Below are 17656 nucleotides of genomic sequence, written 5' to 3' on the forward strand. Positions count from 1 at the left end.
CAGGCACAGGCAGTGTGCATCACACAGAGTGGCCTGGCCCCTCCGCCTAGGGGCTGGCCATGCTGGCCACCTCTGGAAGCGGAGCAGCATGGAGCCAGGGATCCTGCCTTAGCCCCACAGCGCCACTGACGAGGAGCTGCCTGAGGTAAGCGCCTCCCAGCCGGAGCCTGCACCCCAACCCCCTACCCCAGCCCAGAGCCCCCTCCTGCACCCAAACTCCCTCCAAGACCCCACACCCCAACCCCCTGTCCCAGCCCTGAGCCCCCTCCCACACCCAAACTCCCACCCAGAGCTCACACCCCAAACCTGCTGTCACACCACAACCCCGGTCCCATCCCTGGCCCAACTCCCATAGCTGGAGCTGCACCCCCTCCCACACTCCAATCCCCTGCCCAGCCCTGAGCCTATTTCCACACTCCAAACCCCCAGGGGCCCCACAAAATCTAATAGCCCCAGCCCACAGGAGAGTTAATCCAGCCCTACTCGCAAGCGCCCCCTGGTGGAGCGCATGTGCCTGCACTCTCTGTGTGTTCATGGTGGGTCTTCGCTGACTCAGCCCTCCAGCCGAATCATAGAATCATAGAATATCAGGGTTGGAAGGGACCCCTGAAGGTCATCTAGTCCAACCCCCTGCTCAAAGCAGGACCAATTCCCAGTTAAATCATCCCAGCCAGGGCTTTGTCAAGCCTGACCTTAAAAACCTCTAAGGAAGGAGATTCTACCACCTCCCTAGGTAACGCATTCCAGTGTTTCACCACCCTCTTAGTGAAAAAGTTTTTCCTAATATCCAATCTAAACCTCCCCCACTGCAGCTTGAGACCATTACTCCTCGTTCTGTCATCTGCTACCATTGAGAACAGTCTAGAGCCATCCTCTTTGGAACCCCCTTTCAGGTAGTTGAAAGCAGCTATCAAATCCCCCCTCATTCTTCTCTTCTGCAGGCTAAACAATCCCAGCTCCCTCAGCCTCTCCTCATAACTCATGTGTTCCAGTCCCCTAATCATTTTTGTTGCCCTTCGCTGGACTCTCTCCAATTTATCCACATCCTTCTTGAAGTGTGGGGCCCAAAACTGGACACAGTACTCCAGATGAGGCCTCACCAATGTCGAATAGAGGGGAACGATCACGTCCCTCGATCTGCTCGCTATGCCCCTACTTATACATCCCAAAATGCCATTGGCCTTCTTGGCAACAAGGGCACACTGCTGACTCATATCCAGCTTCTCGTCCACTGTCACCCCTAGGTCCTTTTCCGCAGAACTGCTGCCTAGCCATTCGGTCCCTAGTCTGTAGCTGTGCATTGGGTTCTTCCGTCCTAAGTGCAGGACCCTGCACTTATCCTTATTGAACCTCATCAGATTTCTTTTGGCCCAATCCTCCAATTTGTCTAGGTCTTTCTGTATCCTATCCCTCCCCTCCAGCGTATCTACCACTCCTCCCAGTTTAGTATCATCCGCAAATTTGCTGAGAGTGCAATCCACACCATCCTCCAGATCATTTATGAAGATATTGAACAAAACCGGCCCCAGGACCGACCCTTGGGGTACTCCACTTGATACCGGCTGCCAACTAGATATGGAGCCATTGATCACTACCCGTTGAGCCCGACAATCTAGCCAGCTTTCTACCCACCTTGTAGTGCATTCATCCAGCCCATACTTCCTTAACTTGCTGACAAGAATACTGTGGGAGACCGTGTCAAAAGCTTTGCTAAAGTCAAGATACAATACATCCACTGCTTTCCCTTCATCCACAGAACCAGTAATCTCATCATAAAAGGCGATTAGATTAGTCAGGCATGACCTTCCCTTGGTGAATCCATGCTGGCTGTTCCTGATCACTTTCCTCTCATGCAAGTGCTTCAGGATTGATTCTTTGAGGCCCTGCTCCATGATTTTTCCAGGGACTGAAGTGAGGCTGACTGGCCTGTAGTTCCCAGGATCCTCCTTCTTCCCTTTTTTAAAGATTGGCACTACATTAGCCTTTTTCCAGTCATCCGGGACTTCCCCGGTTCGCCACGAGTTTTCAAAGATAATGGCCAATGGCTCTGCAATCACAGCCGCCAATTCCTTCAGCACTCTCGGATGCAACTCGTCCGGCCCCATGGACTTGTGCACGTCCAGCTTTTCTAAATAGTCCCTAACCACCTCTATCTCCACAGAGGGCTGGCCATCTCTTCCCCATTTTGTGATGCCCAGCGTAGCAGTCTGGGAGCTGACCTTGTTAGTGAAAACAGAGGCAAAAAAAGCATTGAGTACATTAGCTTTTTCCACATCCTCTGTCACTAGTTTGCCTCCCTCATTCAGTAAGGGGCCCACACATTCCTTGGCTTTCTTCTTGTTGCCAACATATCTGAAGAAACCCTTCTTGTTACTCTTGACATCTCTGGCTAGCTGCAGCTCCAGGTGCGATTTGGCCCTCCTGATAACATTCCTACATGCCCGAGCAATATTTTTATACTCTTCCCTGGTCATATGTCCAACCTTCCACTTCTTGTAAGCTTCTTTTTTATGTTTAAGATCCGCTAAGATTTCACCATTAAGCCAAGCTGGTCGCCTGCCATATTTACTATTCTTTCGACTCATCGGGATGGTTTGTCCCTGTAACCTCAACAGGGATTCCTTGAAATACAGACAGCTCTCCTGGACTCCTTTCCCCTTCAAGTTAGTCCCCCAGGGGATCCTGGCCATCCGTTCCCTGAGGGAGTCGAAGTCTGCTTTCCTGAAGTCCAGGGTCCGTATCGTGCTGCTTACCTTTCTTCCCTGTGTCAGGATCCTGAACTCAACCAACTCATGGTCACTGCCTCCCAGATTCCCATCCACTTTTGCTTCCCCCACTAATTCTACCCGGTTTGTGAGCAGCAGGTCAAGAAAAGCGCCCCCCGTAGTTGGCTCCTCTAGCACTTGCGCCAGGAAATTGTCCCCTACGCTTTCCAAAAACTTCCTGGATTGTCTATGCACCGCTGTATTGCTCTCCCAGCAGATATCAGGAAAATTAAAGTCACCCATGAGAATCAGGGCATGCGATCTAGTGGCGTCCGTGAGCTGCCGGAAGAAAGCCTCATCTACCTCATCCCCCTGGTCCGGTGGTCTATAGCAGACTCCCACCACTCACACACAGTTTGTGTACTAAAAGCAAAGCAAACACCTTCTGGGATACAAATCCAACAGGGGCCTCTCTCAGTGCCCTCTGTAACATCTCTCTCAAGTTGTCTGGAATAGAGCAGTGCCCCAGGGCTCCTTCCCTGGAGGCAACATCTTTGCCCTCTCAGGGACTCTCTTCAGCTGGGCCACTACAGTTCAGTTCCCCTTCTGAGGTGCCTCAAAGTCCATGCTACTTTCCCAGTGGCTGGTGGGGGGAACCCAGGCCCGACCTCTACTCTGGGTCCTAGCCCAGGGACCCTATAAATAGCAACCATCTGCCACGTCCCTTTAACTCAGGGGAGGCTAACCTTAGCCTGAGAAGGAGCCAGACTTTACCAACGTACATTGCCAAAGAGCCACAGTAATACGTCAGCAGCCCCCACGATCAGCTCCCCTGCCACCACCACCTCCTGCCTACCAGCAGCCCTGCATATCAGCACCTCCCCCTCCCTCCCAATCAGCTGTTTCGTGGCATGCAGGAGGATTTGGTGGGGAGGAGCAAGAGCATGACAGGCTCAGGGGAGGAGGAGGGAAGTGGGGGCACCCCTCCGGCACATCAGGAAGTTGGCACCTGTAGCTCTAGCCCCAGAGTCCGTGTCTATATGAGGAGCCGCATATGGCTCCGGAGCCGCAGGTTGGCCACCCCTGCTTTAAATAAACAGCATTGCTGCTACAATTCCCTGGGCCACTTCTCCGTGGCTCCAGCACATTCTTCACCCTTACATCAAGGCCTTGCCCTGGTGGAGTCCCAGTAGTCAACCCAGAGCTAATTCATGTTCCCCTCAGCCTCTGCCGGCATGGCTATGTCCAAGGTCCTGTAGCTTCCTCAGTCAGCCAGGTGCATCCTCCGCTCTCCTCCAGATCCAGCAAGGAACTGAACTCACCCTGGCCCTGCAGCTCTTCTTATACTAGCCTGCTGGGCCCCAGTTGGCTGCTTCCCACACAGCCACTCTAGGCAGCTTGGCAGACCTCTCTACTGTCCTTTTCTGGGGTGGGATGTGGCAGGGCCACTAGGCCTCCAGTAGGGGGCCTCAGGGGCCTAGTCCACCCCGTCATAGTTTGTTTGTATTTTGGGGGTAGGTGGTGGGGAAAGAGGGGTATTTCAAAAAAGTGTTTAAGTGGTTTCCTTGACTTTCCTGGGACTGCTGGGGTTGGAGGAGACAGTATTCACCCAGCGTAAAGCAAGGCAGAATCAGGCCCAGAATAGCTACAGCAGAGGCAATGGCAGAGCCAATTTCTCCCACACAGTTCTGGCAGCCAGCTTCATTTTGTAAGGCACTGATTTGTTTCTTTTCTTTTCTTTTAGACTTCTAAAAATATGCCCGTCACTTTCATCTCTAGGATCTTGCATACTAGCACACACAGAATTACGAAAATGAGTTGACACATGCCAACTAAACTTACCCAGTCTCAACCCATGACTCAAACTGAAGGCACAAATATGTCACACCATCACCTTCCCCAGCAAAAGCCAATGTCAACAAATGGGCTTTTCACCAGGCCCCAAAAGTCAACAATCTCAGGCTCTGTCAGGCCAACAGTGGAAGCCAGCTTCAAAGTCAAGGGCCTTGTATTGAAAATGCCTTCTCAGAAGCCCTAAGTATTCAAAATTAGGGAGGTGATTTCTCTGGCAGGGAGGACCCAGACTATATAGAGCTTTATAGATCAGTATCAGCCCCTTGAATTGCAGCTTGAAGACAACAGGAAGCTAATGTTATTTATTGATCATTTGTATCAATTTACTGCTGATGACACTGCTAAGCAAGAAGGCCATTACACCCTGCACCAGGCCTGTCTAAGGCGTGTCTATATTACAAAGTTTGGTCAACTTAAGTTATGCTGGCTTTCAGCTGATGACATTTGTAAGTCACTTGGGTGGTGCACGCACACTTGGCTGTTTGCATCAGTGCTGCACATCCTCACCGCATGCAGCTGTGTCAATAGAAAATGCGGTGCACCACAGTAGGTATCCCAGTGTGCCTTGCACTGCTGTCCAGTGTAATGCCTTGTGGGACATTTTCGCAGTGCTTTGTGGAATACCAGCAATTCACCCAGGGATTTGTGGGAACTAGGAGTTAAGTTCCCACAATTTAACTTTCTCCATCCCGTACTGCTTATTCCATCCCATAATTTTCACACCTTTTTAAGGTGCAACAGGACTTTTCCAAAAGCTGCAAGCAGGGACATTCTTCCCTGACTGATGCATTCACATTAGTAAGGTTGAAATGCCAGTGGTGATGCTGGGGGACCTAGCCTACCCCATGCTCACCTGGTTCATGAAGCCGTACACTGGCCACCTCGATAGCACTGAGAAAAGTTTCAGCTGCCAGCTAAGCAGGTGCAGGATGAATCTTGAATGAGCATTTGGTCAACTCAAAGCTCACTGGTGATGTTTAATGGCTAGAGTGCCCCTTAGCAAGGCAAGCATTCCAAATGTTATTGCTGCATGTTATGTATTATACAATATGTTGTGAAATGAAGGGGGAGAGGCTACTGGCAAGGTGGAGGGGTGAGGTGGACCAGCTCTCTGCTGAATTTGAACAGTCAGGTACAATTAGAATTGCCAATCATGGAGCTATGCAGTACAGAGAGGCCTTTAAAGATCATTTTAACAGTCAGCCACAGTGGCGTTGTGTCATGCTTTTCGGAACTTGTGTTCCTTCACGTGTACAGACCTAGAGTGTGGGTGGTTTAGTGATTCTTGTTATTAATTTTGTAAGGCGGCATGTCTGCTTGGTGCAAACTAATAAATATACTCTGAATTTCAAAAACTAAAACTTTATTGTGCACATATACACAGGAAACAAAGTGTAAATAAACAAGTTAAAAACATTTTAGCATCACTGTCAGGTGAGCCATATTTATCACAAATAAGTAAAACAATAAACATACATGTTTACATATTAAAAACATACAACAATGTTTCATTCATGGTAAAAATAAGTAGTGCACTGTGCTTGTTGGCTGATCCTGTAGTTATCACTGGTCAGTGTAAGTATATGATTCTCCTCATTCTCCCCTGGCATGGAGGAGTAGGGTAAGGGTTCATACCATGCTGCCACCTGTTTTGCTGGGGGGTACAAAGAGCAGCCACCAGGATTTTTCCATGGAATGGAAAGGCTGATGTGTGCAGGGTCTTTGGGCATTTACCTCAATAATGTTCTGCAACATCAGTGTGTGTTGTCTGAGCACTTTCCAATTCCTGTCTCTATCCCTTTGCCTCTCCTCCAGCATCCAGTCTCTCTCTGCCTGGCCCTTCACCCAGCTCTTGGCCGTTCAGCCCCTCCAATCCGTGTTCACAGTCTGCAATCGTAGAGGACTGGAGGATCTCACTAAACATAAAACATCTGGGTCCGAGGTTCAGCAGGCCGGGAGGGTTCACCTCTCAAGGCTACCATAAAAGAGGCTGCTGTTAAAAACAGAAAGAGACATTGTTAGATTTACACTTGCAAGAGAAAGGGAAATTTTCTTACTTTATTCCAATGAAGACCTCTCATAAATAACGTGAACTCTTTCTTTAGCTTTGAAGTGCCTTGTTCTGGCACCACTCTGCGGCTCAAGACATGGTGAGTTTGGACTAGCAGGTGAGAGAGGGGAAACTGTGGCATCAAAGGTTTAGACGGTGGGTGCCCCAGGGTACAAATATAGGGAAAGTGCAGTAAATGTTGCCCATATTTTCACAAGCAGTGGTGATTTTGGCTGATATTTCACTTCTGAGGGTGACAGAGACACAGAGAATACAGCTGCGACTGGTGTCCCAAAGCCAACCTGGCCTGTAGCTGACAGGGTTGCAGAGTATCTCCATGAAAGTTAATTCAAATCTGTTACAGAGGAAAAAAGGGACATCCCTGTTCAGATTATCAGAGTACTCTGCATGGAAAAGCAAATGCTGCCTCTACCTCTATCTGAGCACAAGAGAGTGGTTTATTGTGGACTGTGTAATTTGGACTGCTATGCTCATCTGTTGGAAATGATTTCCTAAGGTAGTAGTTGATTGAAGTGGCAACTATGTATGCATTCCAAAGCATGAACTTTAATTGGATACCCCATGCAAGTAAAGCGAGGAATCAAAAGTTAATGCCTTTGTTCTCTAAATGTGCAGGTGGGATGAACGCCATTTGTAAGCAAGGCAGAAAGGAAGAGGTAGGGGAGGCTTTGGTCACTGAAAAGAGAAACAAACATGCTTATATGGAATAATGCATCTATAGACTAACCTGAGCTCCTTTCCCCTTCATCACTGGGCTCATCGGTGCTCGCCTGGCAGGATTGGCTTGATTCCACTAGAGTTTTGAAGAGCTCCTGGCTCACCACATGGTGTGTGTCCCCCACTTCCTCTTCTTCAGGGGTTTCCACTCCCAGCTCTCATGAAGTGTCCACAGCCACATTCAGGGTGCCGGTGGGGTTCTCACCAAGTTTGTCAAGCAGTTTGTTGTAGAAATGGCAGGTTTGCAGGATGGCCCCAGTGCTGTCGCTCTCTCTCACCTTCTGATATGCCTGCTGAACTTCCTTGGCTTTCACCCAACATTGATGCTCATCCTTTTCATGCCTCAGGTTTCTGATGCTCTGTGTGATCAGCACGTAGACGTCTACATTGCTTTGATTGGTCCTTAACTGGACTTGCACAGCCTCTTCTCCCCATAGTCTGGGGAAACCCAGGACGTCTGCTCTGCTCCAGGCAGGAGCACATCTAGGTGTAGCTCTCTCTGTCTGTGCTGAGCCAGTATGGCCAGACACTCGCAATGGCCAGCTAGTAGGTGTGAGCGCCAAGGTGGGCAACCAGGAAAAGGCATTTCAAAGACACACAAAGGTTTTTAAAGAGGGAGTAGACTTCCAGTCTCTGGGACCCCTGCCAGTGGAGTTCAAAGTTGTGATCAGAGTGGTCGCTACTGCAGGGGAAAGGGACATGATGGGACAGCTGCTGGAGGACTATTAGGGTTGAGCAAGTAATTCAGTGTCTACACTAGCACTACGCTGATGGAAGTAGGGGTTGATTTTGGCTCTGCATCATTGGGGGGCAGGGTTATTGTGTTGATGTAATGGGGTGCCTGCATTGACAGCAGACAAGCTTAGGTGTAGATGCATGCAAAAAAAAGTTGAAACAAGTCGACTCAGGTCGGCCTAACTTTGCAGTGTAGACCCGGCCTAAGCGGGCTTTAAGTGTCCCCTCATTTACAGCGCACTATAATCATCAAGACAGGAAGTCACACAGGCAGCGATAACAGTGAGTAATACGTGCAAGCAGTGCACCAAACGCAGATGAAAGACACACATGGTCTCTGATATCATCTGGAATAGCCTAGGATCCAGAGATACCTCTAAATCATGGGTGGGTAAACTTTTTGGACTGAGGGTCACATTGGGGTTCCGAAACTGTATGGAGGGCTGGGTAGGGAAGGCTGTGCCTCCCCAAACAGACTGGCCCCCACCCCCATCCACCCCCTCCCACTTCCTGCCCCCTGACTGCCACCCTCAGAACTCCCGACCCATCCAACCCCCCCTGTTCCTTTTCCCCGGACCACCCCCTCCCGGGATCCCCCGCCCCTAACCACACCCCTGGGACACTACCCCTTATCCATCCCCCCCCCCCACTCCCTGTCCCCTGACTGCCCCAACTCCTATCCACACCCCCGCCCCCTGACAGGCCCCCTGGAACTCCCACACCTATCCAACCCCCACGTTCCCCATTCCCTAATCGCCCCCCCTCGAGAACCTCTGCCCCATCCAACTGCCCCCTGCTCCCTGTCCCCTGACTGCCCCTGGGACTCCCGGCCCCTTATCCACCCCCCCACCCACCCTGCTCCCCACCCCCTTCCTATGCTGCTCAGGGCAGCAGGACTGGCAGCCATGCTGCCCGGCTGGAGCCAGCCACACCACCACACTGCCCAGCAGGAGCTTGCAGCCCTGTCGCCCAGAGCGCTGGCAGCATGGCGAGCTGAGGCTGTGGGGAAAGGAGGACAGCAGGGGATGGGCCAGGAGCTAGCCTCCCCAGCCGGGACTCAAGGGCCGGACAGGACGGTCCCGCAGGCCAGATGTGGCCCGCGGGTTGTAGTTTGCCCACCTCTGCTCTAAACTGAAAACCTTATTGACAACCCCCTCAAGCCCTAGGTGCAGACATCCTTAACAGAGGCTCAAGATTCTTCCACAAACTAACTAGCACTAGAGTCACTGGGTATTGCTGCATGCTCAGACTTTGGAAAATCTGGCCACTTACTTAGGTGCCTAAATATGGATTTAGGAGCCTAAGTTTAGGCTCCTATTTTTGTAAACCTTTGGCCTTCATGCATTATTTTATCCTTGGTCTTAGTGATCAGACTGACTGTCAGGAAACAGGGCCTGCAGCAGAGCCAGGTCTCCGTGCAACCTCATGAGCGCAGTGGGCCTGTAATAGGCTGCCTACTTAGCTACACCATCTGATTGGGTGGAAGAGTCAGCAGACTGGCTCTTAAGCCCAGCAGCAGTTCAGTGGCTGTTCAAAGCATTCACCTATAGCTCCCACTTATTGCCAGCCTTGCTCCCTCATAGTTCCAGTCCTGTCCCTGCCTTGTCTCATTCTCAGGAACCTGGTTCTGACCCTTGGCTCCAGTTCCTGACTTCTGACTCCAGTTCTGACCCTTGGCTCTGGCTGCTGATGCCTGCTCCAACCACTAGGCCTGATGCCTGCTCCAGTCCTAGGCATGACCATCCATGTCCTGGCCACTGACACTGACTGTCAAAAAGGGTGCAAATTGTGAAGACTGTTTTTGTAACAGAGGCACCTTTTAAATAGGAAATAGACTGAAAGCACCGGTGCCAAACAGGGTGGTCACAGGATAACACTTTTCAATCATTACTTACCTCAGCTGAATTTGCAAAATCTATGGTTAAATAATGAGGATGGTTGGTTCCTTGTGACTGTCTTCTCTGTCCAATATTTTGTGATACCTGTGTCACTATATAGGAGATTTCCGAGAGTTGCATCAGCAGGGATCCTCTAGAAGAGTGGTTCTCAACCAGGGGTACACATACCCCTGGGGGTACACAGAGATCTTCCAGGGGGTACATCCACTCATCTAGCTATTTGCCTAGTTTTACAACAGGCTACATAAAAATCACTAGCAAAGTCAGTACAAACTAAAATTTCATACAGACAATGACTTGTTGTAGACTGCTCTGTGTACTATACACTGAAATGTAAGTACAATATTTATATTCCAACTGATTTATTTTATAATTCTATGGAAACAATGAGAAAGTGAGCCATTTTTCAATACTAGCGTGCTGTGACACTTTTGTATTTTTAGGTCTGATTTTGTAAACAAGCAGTTTTTAAGTGAGGTGAAACTTGGGGGTACACAAGACAAATCAGCCTCCTGAAAGGGGTACAGTCGTCTGGAAAGTTTGAGAGCCATTGCTCTAGAGTGGACATTGGGAAGTCCCTCTCCCCACAACCCCATACACAAACAGTGGAAATTGAAGTCCATAGTCTCAATGCCCCTCAGATCCAGAACTGTGCAGGGGAGAATCCCATCCATGAGGCCCAACCTCTTCCCCCCAGCTATATAAGCTTGGGGAAGAGAAGCCAACGTAGAGGAGCAGAGACAAGCAGCTGCAGCAGGAACCTACGGACTCAGAGAGACCATCATCTGACTTTTTACAACTTTTACTCAGGATAGTCTTTCCCCTCTGCTGACTGACTGTTTGTTATCTCACCTATTTACCTCAGCCTCACTCCACCTGTCTTCCATACTCCCCTTCTTCCCATTACTCTAACCTCCTCCCTTTCATGGGCCCGCTACCTTTCCTCTCTCTTTTCTCAATTAATCCCCTTCCAACAAACCCCACCCCCCAAATTAGAAACAAAAAACAAAAACAAAAATAATACCCCCTGGCACCAACATGACGTTTGCAAATCACTGCGTTGTTCACGCTGCTCATATGTAATATCCCTTCCCCACAATACTTTCTCTTGTCTATTTAGATTGTAGTCTTTTTGGTGCCTTGTTCTATGTTTGTACAGTGCCTGGCACAATGGGGCATTGATTTTAGCTGGGGTCTCTAGGCGTTACCATAATACAAATAATAGTTATAAAATCATGTAATCCCTTTTATGAATCACTGTCTATATATCCGCTAGAACAGGGTATGCTGATGGTTCATACAAGTTAAGATCATGCCTGGGCCAGCCCAGTGACCTAGCAGTATTGGTCTGTACTGCTACAAAAGAGATCTAGATTTAACTGCTGCTGTTGTCTCCCATGCAGAATCTGGGACTGCTGAAGACGCCTTGTAGTTAGGGCAAGGTTGTTACTCAGAAGTAAGTTGGACAGGTTGATAAAGGAGCGATGTTGGCAGGCTCCCAAAGGAGTCCCAAAACAACTCTCTCAGGCTAGCCGCGTGGTGGCTGCAATGGGAAGGGAAGGGCTCCCATTAGAAAAACTGGAGTCTGACTTTGGAGCTCCATCATTTTTCTGACCCAGTGCTAACGTAATAAACCTGGGTTATCACCTACCACCCAGGGCTTGCTGCAAAAGTTGTAGATGGAGTAAAGGGAGTTGACACTATGGACTCCACCATACTGCAGGCCGATGATGAGGCTGCGGAAGTCCTCTCCTAGTGCCATACTGTATGCATGTTGTCGAATCAGAACAAAGTCAGGCTTAAAGGACCTAGAAGACACAATTAGAGTGATTTTTAAAAAAAATAATCAGCAAGGCTCCTTTCCTTTCCCTCTTTTGCCTCCATCCTCCCCCATTTTTGCTCTCCTTCAAATAGGTGGAATCTTCTCAGGCCACAGTATTGTATCAATTACACTACAAAGAAAAACCTAGTGATAAAAAAAAAATTAAAATCCTACATAACCACGAGCACAAGGGCTTAGAAACTCTCCAGACAGATTTGCCAGTTTCCATTTCAGACAGGCTCACACAGGAACAATCTATAACAGAAGCCAAAGATCATAAATTCTCTGGTGGGGTGGGGAAATTCTCCCCAGTAATTCCAATAATTCTCTTTTGAAAATCTTGGCCATTTTTGGTGACCCTTGTTGCAATGTGCTGCACAGATGAAGGAGGGAAAAGATTGTTTTCTAACAATGGGACTGGGTATGGAAATGAAGCCCACTGGATGGGAAGATCATGCACATATTTCCAAAGATATCTCACACATCCAGGCATCCCCACACATTTCCTTTCACTCACAGACCGCAACGCATATTGGACACAGATCGCTAGAACATCAATACCCGGGGATCATACACTGCAACATAATTAACAAATTTTCAGAGTGCCCATCCAGTGATGGGGCTCACTGCATGAGCAATCAGCTCATTATCCTAGCCAAGACTCGCCATGGGATCTTTATGATTCCAAATGTAGCAACTCTCTAACCAAACTGGAGGCCCTCCACGGTGAGGCAGTAGGAGATAGCTTAGGCATCAACCAGATGGAAATAATTCCTTTGCATACTGTATCTTAGGGCCAATTCAAAGCATTTGGAAACAGCAGTTGGAAAGGCTGCCCGAAACAGAGTTCAGCAGTTGTACTTGAATGCACTGGAGAGACTTTTCCATTGACTTCGGGGTCTATTTTACATTTAAACAAAGTTTGCATCAAGGGCATTGGAAAAACTTCCAGACTGCATTAAAGTTCTTAAGAGAAATTAGTTCTGTCCCCAGGACCCATTACCTCATTGACTTTGAACATTTTCCTTGCTATGAGACTATAATTTCAATCCTTAGGATGTATTGAACTGGAACTCTTTTGGTTTTATAGTCCCAACTTATATTTCCATCGCTCTGGCTGGGAAATCTGAATTCATAGATACTAAGGTCAGAAGGGACCATTATGATCATCTAGTCTGACCTCCTGCACACCGCAGGCCACAGAATTTCACCCATCCACTCCTGTGAAAAACCTCTTACCTATTAGAAGAGAATCCTCCAGCAAGTGACCCGTGCCCCATGCTACAGAGGAAGGCGAAAAACCTCCAGGGCCTCTTCCAATCTGCCCTGGAGGAAAATTCCTTCCCGACCCCAAATACAGCGATCAGCTAAACCCTGAGCATATGGGCAAGATTCACCAGCCAGATACTACAGAAAATTCATTCCTGGGTAACTCAGATCCCACCCCATCTAACATCCCATCACAGGCCATTAGGCCTATTTACCATGAATATTTAATTACCAAAACCATGTTATCCCGTCATACCATCTCCTCCATAAACTTATCGAGTTTAATCTTAAAGCCAGATAGATCTTTTGCCCCCACTGCTTCCCTTGGAAGGCTATTCCAAAACTTCACTCCTCTGATGGTCAGAGACCTTTGTCTAATTTCAAGTCTAAACTTCCTGGTGGCCAGTTTATATCCATTTGTTCTTGTGTCCACATTGGTACTGAGCTTAAATAATGGCGACTCTGGGTCAGATTGTGGCAAAGAGTATTGAGAATAAAACCCAGAACCGCTTATGGTTTTAAACTTTGTTTTATTTGTTGACCTTGGGCTTTTGTTATTAATCTAGACATGGCAAGAAGCATGCTCTGCCCTTGTTATGAGGCAAGAGGCAGAGGTTTTGAAACATCAGACACCCTCCCCTGTAGTATTTCTAACCCACACAGACTCTTTAATGCAGTGGGCACCAAAGGTGGCATGTTTCTCAATCAGTGAAATGTGCAATAAACATCAGGAGGGCTGTACTATTGAATGTGCAGCTGATGTATGGATCTTCCTAAGGTCAACAAAGTGAGGCAAGTGGCAACCCCATGCTGAGAAACAGTGAGAGAATACAAACCTTGGCAGTTTAACTGCTTGACTTCTGCTAACATTCCATGTAGAAAGCACCCACTGGGCAGCCAAACATCCCCAGAAAAGAAATTAACTTTCTGGATGCCAAACATTCAGGATTCAGTGACCCCCCAGTGGGCTGTTAAACATTCTAGGGTCTAAGCAACCAGATGCTCTAGGTGCATCTTAACTTCCCTCAGGTTCAAGAAGATAGGTTGGCACAATAGCACAAAAGAATTTAAAATGACCCACCACCCAAATTCTTCCTTGCAACCAGTTTGGGAACTGGTCCTTACTGAGCTGGAACGTATTTTATGCACACTGTCCTGGAAGTAGCTTTTGTGCCCACATATGAACCTGCTATATTGACATACACACCTTTCCCCCCACCACCCAATGGCAAACACTCAAGGATAAGATAGAGAATAACACACTAAAAAAAACTGTTACCAGCTGAAACTCTGGGTTGAAAGACTTCAGCCTGCTTGAAGTTTAGAGAAAACTATGGACTTTTAGATACCAAGGAAGCAGGAGATCCCAGTATAATAGATGGCAGTGATACACTGGAGGGTAGGGATAGAGTCCAGAGTGACCTAGACAAATTGGAGGATTGGGCCAAAAGAAATATGATGAGGTTCAACAAGGACAAGTGCAGAGACCTGCATTTAGGATGGAAGAATCCCATGCACTGCTACAGGCTGGGGACCGACTGGCTAAGCGGCAGTTCTGCAGAAACGTACCTGGGAATTACACAGTGGACGAGAAGCTGGATATGAGTCAACAGTGTGCCCTTGTTGCCAAGAAGGCTAATGGCACATTGGGCTGCATTAGTAGGAGTAGGAGTTGCCAGCAGATCAAGGGAAGTGATTATTCCCTTCTATTTGGCACTGGTGAGGCCAAATCTGGAGTATTGTGTACAGTTTTGGGCCCCCCACTACAGAAAGGATGTGGACAAATTGGAGAGTGTCCAGTGGAGGGCAACGAAAATGATTAGGGGGCTGGGGCACATGACTTATGAGGAGAGACTGAGGGAATTGGGGTTATTTAGTCTGCAGAAGAGAAGAGTGAGGGGGGTATTTGATAGCAGCCTTCAACAACCTGAAGGGGGGGCGTTCCAAAGAGGATGGAGCTCGGCTGTTCTCAGGGGTGGCAGATGACAGAACAAGGAGCAATGGTCTTAAGTTGCAGTGGGGGAGATCTAGGTTGGATATTAAAAAACACTATTTCACTAGGAGGGTGGTGAACCACTGGAATGGGTTACCTAGGGAGGTGGCAGAATCTCCATCATTAGAGCCTGGCTTGACAAAGTCCTGGCTGGGATGATTTAGTTGGTGTTGGTCCTGCTTTGAGCAGGGGATTGGACTAGATGACCTCCTGAGGTCGCTTCCAACCCGAATATTCTATGATTCTATGATAATGCAGAGTAAATGATGGAGACCTGCTATCTAAACTATATATGTTGTATGAGAAGAGGATTGGTTTAATTGGTCAGAACCCCTCCACTGAAAAAACACTGGGAGAGGGAATAGGGTGCCAATAACCAAGACAATAGTATGATTCTGCCCTACCACTGCCCCGGGCTATGGATCTCTCACAAGCCTCAGCTGAGAAGTGGATCTCTCTTTGGAGATGTGGGGCAATAGCCAGGTCCCAAAGTATCTTGAACAATAAGAAACAAGAGGAATGAGTGCAGGTTCTGCAACCACTAAGGAATAAAGGAGCAAGTGTGATCAAGAGAAGTCTTCCAGGCATCTATAAAGGAGAAACTGAGCCTAGTGGGAAAATGGGGGGCCGAAGGGTAGAAACTGCAAGAAGAGAGATCAAAAGGAAAACAAAGGGCATCATCCTTCGGGAAGCTGGTAAGCCAGCAACTTATAAGGGCGATGATATGAATAGCAAGCAGCTGTGTACCTGGGAAGTAAGAGGCTTGGTTCCCATACAGAAGAGGATTACTCTCAATGATATCCATTTAATGTTCTTAGGAGAGTAGATTACTTTTGAAACAATTATTCATTCAGAGGGGTAAACCATGTTCTAATACAATGAGCCCTTGAATTTTAAAATGGCTAACAGTATTACAGTTTCCTTTCCCAGCTCCACTCATCCACACAACAAGCAACAAGAATGACAACCTAAACAGAAAGTTGACACGACATCTAAAAGAGAAATGGTTGAGAGTAGACTCCCTTTTCAAATGACATTAAAAATAATTGGGCCAGGAAGGTTCTGTAGCATCTATGCATTGAAGTCCCAAGTACCCTCGTCTGGTGGGGCTAGAAGTGTGGAGATGGTATGCGTACTCAGTTCTTGACCAACCCCCTCAACCCAGGTTTTGGAATAGCACTGATGGGCCTTGTTTGCGTAGAACCACATCTAGGCCTCCTTGGCCAAAACAAAGGTTGCCCGAAAGCAGATAGGCAGAGGAAGAAGCTGTCTCGGAAATATAGTGGAAAGTAAAATGCTACGGATAAAGCTGAATGTGAAAATCCAGAACAGCAGCTCAGAATATACCAGCAATAACTTGTAGCTGTGCCTTGTACGCTTCATGCAGGTACCCTAGCTTTCCTAGGCAGAAGTAGGGTTCCTGAATGCATACACCCTCCTCCCTACTGTGGCCAGATGGCTGCAGCTTTTGGCAGAAGAGAGAGCCCTTCCTCATCCCAGCTTCCCCAAAAGCCCTTTCCCATATTCAGCAGAATCTAAAGATGCAAGTCCGATTCTCATTTACACTATATACCTCTTTGCCAGTGTAAAAGAGCTTTCAAATGGGGGTAGCTGTAAACTAGAATGGAATGCAGGACCATAGTGTAAATGAGAATCAGACCTTTTGCCATTTAAACACTCCCACAAAAATTTCATGTTCAGGTTGAACTGATTTGCAATATTATATTTTAAAACATATTTTTGGTTTATTCTTCTCTAATGCTGACCTTGGAATGGGCATGCATGGCTTTGTCATCTCTAGGCTTGGACTGTGGTAATATTCTCTACTTAGGGTTATCTAGAACCTCCAGAAGCTCCAAACAGTGCAGCGTATAGCTGGCCACCTCCTGAGAGGCACAATTCACCACAAGCACATTGCAGCTCTCTCCTAGTCTGATGTAACTTCCCACTTGTGCCAGATGCTATTCAAAGTGAGTGGCTGCCTCTCACCCTAGGGCTCATCATGGCCGTTCAGACTGGCTGGAAGGCTCTTGCTGTCGGTTTCAATAGCTGAGCACCCCAAAAGTGGAAGCAGTGGCTCACAGTTGAAAGTCTCCTACCTTTGGAAGCTGGAAGCGTCTCAACTATGAGGCCACCATGTAAGACATTTATTTTGGTTCATATTTGAGTGACTGCTTTTTGTTTTGCGCCAATGTGTTTCAGTTCTTTTTTTCTAAATGGTAAAACTAATTTTAGCAATGGACCCAACTCAGAGACATGGATCCAAACACCCACGGCTTTTGGGAAAATTAAGATCTGAATCCAGATCCTAACTTCTTGGCTCATGCTTAACTATACCTAAATTTATGTTTCAATATTTGCAATTGCACAACTTAGCTGTCTTGGCAACAGGTGTGAGAGAAAGTAATAAATAAGCATTTGAAGGACAAATCAAGGGAATTTTTTTGCTGCTGTTCTCACAGTTAAACACTCCAGGAGCAGCAGCAATGGTTCTGACAGTGGAGAACACTCTAAGAAGCAGCAGAGAATCAGAACTGAAAAGATCAGTAACATTTCACTGTAGTGGTTAGGTTCTCCAGCCATTGTGGACTG

The 17656-nt window shown here is 47.7% G+C and overlaps 1 protein-coding gene across 1 annotated transcript in view; it reads right to left on the minus strand.

The window, feature by feature from the left end:
* The window catches only part of SYN3 (synapsin III), a 289948-nt gene that overhangs the window by 188812 nt on the left and 83480 nt on the right, over positions 1 to 17656 (minus strand). Inside the window, exon 5 of the mRNA XM_048832522.2 lies at positions 11632 to 11788. Coding sequence (XP_048688479.1) covers positions 11632 to 11788 — 157 coding nt within the window. The remainder of the gene's footprint in view (positions 1 to 11631; positions 11789 to 17656) is intronic.

The sequence above is a fragment of the Caretta caretta genome, chromosome 1, assembly GCF_965140235.1.
Source record: "Caretta caretta isolate rCarCar2 chromosome 1, rCarCar1.hap1, whole genome shotgun sequence".
Lineage (NCBI taxonomy): Eukaryota > Metazoa > Chordata > Testudines > Cheloniidae > Caretta > Caretta caretta.